The following is a 6,492-nucleotide window of genomic DNA, read 5'->3' as shown; positions in this document are numbered from 1 at the left end:
CTAATTTTTCTTGTATTTAGATCAAGAAGTTTCTATCAGTGATAATCTTTTAATTTATAGTTATATATATTTTGTAGCCAATAATTACACTAGATATTTAAGTCGTATCCATTTGAAATTTATATTTACTATGATAAAATTTCTTTGCAACTAAATTATAGGTTAAATGGAGACAATAATGTAATTGTCACTAATTGTTTAAATTATTGGTGACAAAAATTAAGGTCACAATTAAATATAAAATTGTGGTTAAAGTTTACAATGATTAACTGCAATTTGTAATTTGCAGCTATTGAATTAACATAATTTTTGTGATGAAAATTTTTTGTGTCCACAATTTAATTATATTTGGACAAAAAAATAATTTGTCGTAAATTGGGTGCATCTTTTGATGACAAAATTATGTGTCATTGATATTTTTATATTCGCAGCTAATAGTATTCAATAAATGGTGCCAATTATTTTTTGAAGGGAAACTTTAGTAGACAAAAAATTGCTATGAAATTTGATATTTCGTCACTAAAAATATGTGTCTCATATATTTAAGCACACAACATGATTTTGTGTTTGTCGCTAATAATTTTATAGCTAAATAACACATTTGTTGTAATGAAGTCTATATATATAGCTATATATATAGAGTTTTTATTGAAGTTTGCGGGTGGCGTGTCATCCCCACCGACCTTAATAGCTCCGCCCCTACTTCCAGGGACTAGGGCATATATGTCTAGTCCCTAGTTGTCTGTGCTGTAACATTTCACTTTGATGTGTCAATAAAAAATTTACTTACCAAAAAAAAAAAAAATCTGATATAAGATGTTGTTACTCATATGATTAAAATGGAACAGTTGAAATAGAGAAGTGCTACTGAATAGGATTAGTATGTGAGAGAAAAATGCCTATTAAAGTAAGTGGTAAGTTTTATAGAATTATAAGTATGTTATATGGTAGTGAATAACGGACTGCAAAAGTGTGAAATAGAACTAGTATGATAAGATTAAAAATGACAACTTTCACAGGCAGGTGCAAGTAGCAGCACATAATGATGATACAATGTGAGAAGATTGCTTGAGATGGATCGTACATGTTTTGCGCTGGCCTACATATACACTGTTTTGGTGTCTGAAACTATGGTATGTGAAGATTTTAAATGAAAACAATATGTAGATCTAAAAACACATTAAATGAAGTTATCACGAAAAAGCTAGAAATACTTATCATCAATTTAGACTTAGCTAAACGATACAAATTTTATGCTGCCAAAATAATGATAATTAATAATAAAGATCCGTTTTTCTTAAAAAAGAAAAAGAAAAAAAAACAATGTGGCCGACCCTGGAAAAGTAATTGTAACATAATTAATGGAACACAATTAAGAACAAGAAGAATTTTTTTAGCCTTTAGTGGTATGTCAACTGTTACTTTTCTTTATCAAAACAATACATCTTTTCTACTAGAAAATTCATTTATATACTCTAAATAAAAAGTTAGATAAAGGCTCCACTTTGTTTAAGACAAACTCTTAACCCTTAGTGCTTAGAAGTAAATCGAGTTAATTAAAATATATTATCCTTCCATATTTATTTGACACAAAAAATTGATCCACGGTTTACCCCTGTTAGCCCCATAAACTTGTCCTATATAAACCACTGCCTCCAAGGGGGTTACTTCAACTCATTCAACATTTAACAATCGACACCAACAAACACACACATAAACGTCTCAACCAAAAGCTCTATGACAACTATAGCTTCCACACAATTCATTCATGAATTCATGGAAAACTTCCACTACTCAAGAAGATTACTCCCGGAGACCGTCATGGCGCCACCTCCGGCAACAGTCAGAATTGGCCACGACCCAATTGATGATCTACCAATTGGAAATAACGTCAACAGATTTGATGCAAATGTTATTGTGGTGGTATTGGCAGTACTTGTAAGTGCCATAATTTGTTCACTTGTGTTGAACTCCATCATAAAATGTGCCTTTAGGTGCTCTACCCTAATATTGGCAGACTCATCCTCAAACCATACAAATAATAAAGGGATCAACAAAAAAGCACTCAAGACATTTCCAATTATAACATACAGTACTGAATTGAAACATCCGGGGCTCGATTCTGAGTGTGTCATTTGTTTATCCGAATTTGGAATTGGAGAGAAAATTAAGGTTCTACCTAAGTGCAACCATGGATTTCACGTCAAATGTATCGATAAATGGCTCAAATCACATTCTTCTTGCCCTACTTGCAGGCACTGCCTCATCGATACATGTCAAAAAATTGTCAACGGTGATAGTTCTGTTACTACAAATGCTATTTTATCAGCAAGAGTTGAAGATATTGTAATAAGGATTGAACCTCTCGAACGTGAAGGTGTTATATCTAATTAACAAATTTAAACTTAGGTAGCAAAACAGGATTAATTAGTTATTATGTATGATGTATAAAAATTAGCGAGCTAGCATGAGGCCAATGCCATTGTAGCTTTCGAATGATTCATTAATCTTGCAAGTGTTTATTAAAATTAAAATATAGTATTTCAATGTGTTTTTGAGAATATTTTAATTTCGGCTTTTCATATGACATGTTTAAGATCACAGTATTAAATGATATTTTAGTATATTTTATTGTATACTTTTAGTTTAAGACTACAAAATTTTTAAATTATTTTTTCTTAAACTTCATATCAATTATCAAGTTAAAACCACACAAATAAATTGAAAACGGAGAGAGTAATATTTTAGTAGTAGTATTACTACACTACGAGATATCAAAAGGATTCTCTAGGAAACTACAAGCTAAGGTAACTTACGTTGTGGAGGTTATGGTTCAAGTTTGCTATCCAACAAATGCAATCGGCTTATATATGATGTTGACAACCAGTATAATATTTCTTCCAATTGTCTTCAACGATAGCTCTATCATGGAGTAGTATATAATAAAAATTAAATGGCTACAGTCATTTGATAAATGTAAAACTTACATAAATCCCAATAAATTTATCTCTAATTATTTTTATCCCTATTTTTTGCCTTTATAAATAATTCTTTATTTTGTAATTTTAAATACATAATAAGCATTCGAATACATAATTTTGAACAGTTAATTATTCCATTTCTTCTCAGATACATAATTTTGAAGTTGAGATACATAATTGTAATTACTTAGATACATTCACTTCTGAAACTATTTGATCAAGATACATAATACATTAACTAGATCAAAGGGAGATACATAATTAAAATTATGTATCTGAAAATTTATGAGGTTTGTGGATGTATTCCACTATTTTTATAAAAAATAATTAAATAATTAATAAAAAGAATAGAGATTTTATGTAATTTATTAAAATAAGTTGTGACGTTATGTAATTTTTCCTCAATAAATTGTTACTTTGCGGCCAAAGATAGGCGTCAACTTAAAGGTACCAATCAAAATTAACATTAATGTAGAAACAAGATAACATTTGATCCAAGAGCAATCTCTTAAGATTGCCAACCAAATAGGGACTTGTTTAACACTAAAGAACATAATCTTTTTTTTCTCAACTAAAAAGTATAATCGAGAATTTGGTTTTTGTGCCAAATCTAGAGGGATACTTGGATGGAAAAAAGAACGTAATTAAGTGGATTCCATGGAAACGCCCAAAAGTAACCAATGAAAGGAAAGATATGATTTCTAGTTTTTACAACACATATATTGTTTTTAGTTCTCTTTTTATTAACAACTACTAAACAGAAAATTGAAATTACTTATGAACTTTATCGTTAATATATATCGCTAACTAGCTTATAGCTAACAGTTTTCTTAATAATTCTTTAGCCCATGTTAAATACGACCAACGGCAAATTTTATTGTTTGCCTGTTGAAGTTGTCTATGACTAACTTCTATATTTTTACAACATTAATTTTCTCAAGTCACCTTTAACTTCCAAGAAGTAAGTTATTATGGTCTCTTGAATGATAAGGGACAGAATGGTGCATTTGTAATTACAATTGATCTGAAATATGCTTCATATATATGCAATATGGCCTTTTCATTGCTTGAGTCATGTGATCTCTCTCTTTTTGGCTTTATTATTATTATTATTTTTAGAAAATTAACTTTGGGAACTTTTATTTTTTGAAAGAAAAGATTAAGTAACAAGAGAAGTTTTTTCATAGAAGTACCAGATAATATGATCCTGTTAGAGTTACCTTGCAAAACGGGATATTACATAAGGAAAAATTTCATAAATAACGCTATTGTATTTGTAAATATATAGTGAGATTATATTTTTTCCCAAAATCCTAGTACTTCATGGTACGAATGGGGCCATCAGTCAAAAATTTTAATTAATAAATTAATAAGCAAGTACATATATTTGATCCTATATATGGGAGTGATCCTTGAGAAAATTTTCTATCAACTTGAACCAATTAGTAGTCTAGAAATTTGAGTGCCTAACTGATGATCTGGTCAGGTACTAGGAATCTAGATCAATTGAAAGGGAACCGTACAAATAATTCAGAAAAGAGAAAAAGCTTAATAATATATATTAAAAGGCAGACATTATATACTTTAATTCCAAATTTCAATTAACAAGACCCAAGTAGTACTTTTTATATCATTTGGTACCACTTGTCCTATGTATTAATTTTGAGTTCAATCTCCATCTACGTAATTTTCTAATCATGTTTGTAGTACACGCCCATGAAATAGATTAGCATATCAGATTGTCGGTTTTGTAGTTTTTATATCATTTGGCACCACTTGTCCTATTAATTGTGAAGTTTTTTCATGTTTACAATGGCTAAACATTGTTGGTTTTGTCTCCCTCTCTAGTGGGATTTTCCTCTATTATTGAGCGATTTTACGATTAGTTTAAATCAAACAAGTACTCAATGCTATTTTCATGTTTTGTACGCAACACACTTTTATATTTCTTATTAGTAACAAGTACAATCGATCAACAAATATGTGTGTGTGTATATATATATATGTATGTGATGTTGACAACCACTATAATGTTTTTTCCAACTGTCTTCAACAAAAATGTAGCTCTAACATGAAGTGGTATACAATGAAATTGATTAGTGTCCTTTAATAAATTGTTACTTTGCGGCTAAAGTTAGGCCTCAAAGGTTCCAATCAAAATTAACATAATGTAAAAACAAGATAACATTTGATCCACAGGAGAGTAATCTCTCAAGATCTCCAACCAAATGGGGACTTGTTTAATACTAATAAGCATAATCAAGGATTTGGTTTTTGTGCTAAATCTAGAGGGATACTTGCAAGAAAGAACAGTGTAATTAAATGGATGCCATGGAAAAGCCCAAAAGTAACCAATGAAAGGGAAGATATATGATTTCAAGTTTTTGACAACACTTGTATTGTTTTTACTTCTTTTTAGTTACAAACCCTATAAGAATTGAATTCAGTTATGAACTCATTGCTAATGTGTCTTTAAATTGTCCTTAACTAATAAATTTTTATGTTTTTAAATGTCACTAAATAAGATTAATGATAAATTTTGTTGTTTAACTATGGAATAAGTCTGTTACTTAACTCCTATTTTCTTTAGTAGTGAATTACTTACAAAATATGTTTTCAATCTGTCGCTAAATACGATTAACGATGAATTTTGTTGCTTAACTAGAGAATATGCCTATTACTTAACTCCTATTCTTTTAGTAGTGAATTACTTATAATATTTTCTCAAGTCACCTTTTAACTTTCAAGAATTAAGTTATCTAATCTCTTGAATGAAATGGGACAGGATGCTGCACTTGTAATTGCAATTGATCTGAAACATGATTCATATATATGCAATATGGTCTTTCCATTATATGAGACGTGATCTCTTTTCTTTTCTTTTTTTTTTCTGGGAGGGGGAGGGGGAAAGTTAAGAAATGAGAGAGCTTTTCATAAAAGTAAAGTCAGTTTGATCCTCTGAGAGTGACCATGCAGAATGGATGTTACATATGGGGAGAAATTTCATAAGTAGCGTTATTAGCGTTTTTTTTTTTCAAATCTTATTACTTCATAATGCGAATGGGGTCAATCAGTCAAGAATTTAATTAATAAATTATACATATGATAGATGGACAGATATTAAAAAATCAATAATAGGATTAAATGAAGTAGACATGACAATGTTTTTTCTGAGTAGGATTTTACTACATATTTGCATTAACCAACCAAACATATGTTTATTGTCTATTTTTATTTATTGAAACATCTTTTTATCTAAGTGTCTATATTTATTGAAACATCTTTTTATCTAAGTGTCTATATTTACTGGTATCAGAGCGAGAAGGTTTTGGGAACATTACCTATTAACTCGCAAATTTTTTAATTTTGTATGAAAAGACATATATCTTTCCAAGACATAATGTGTAGCTATTTCTATTTATATAGAGAAATTAGAAAAAGAGATAATATTATAGCTAGAAAACATAACTTAGAAGAAAGTAGAAAAAGGTTACTAGAGGCAAATAGATTA

At 29.4% G+C, this 6,492-nt stretch overlaps 1 protein-coding gene across 1 annotated transcript; it reads left to right on the top strand.

Annotated features, from left to right (window-relative positions):
- The first annotated feature begins 1,686 nt into the window (after positions 1-1,686).
- LOC107852796 (RING-H2 finger protein ATL78) lies at positions 1,687-2,496 on the top strand. The gene has a single exon (XM_016697841.2). It carries the CDS (start codon positions 1,738-1,740, stop codon positions 2,392-2,394), a length of 657 nt encoding a protein of 218 aa, XP_016553327.1. The 5' UTR covers positions 1,687-1,737; the 3' UTR covers positions 2,395-2,496.
- The last annotated feature ends 3,996 nt before the right edge of the window (positions 2,497-6,492 follow it).

Source organism: Capsicum annuum, chromosome 12 (genome assembly GCF_002878395.1).
Source record: "Capsicum annuum cultivar UCD-10X-F1 chromosome 12, UCD10Xv1.1, whole genome shotgun sequence".
NCBI classification, from domain to species: Eukaryota; Viridiplantae; Streptophyta; class Magnoliopsida; order Solanales; family Solanaceae; genus Capsicum; species Capsicum annuum.
The sequence above is the reverse complement of the archived record's forward strand: the minus strand, read 5'-3'. Positions and strand labels throughout refer to the sequence as shown.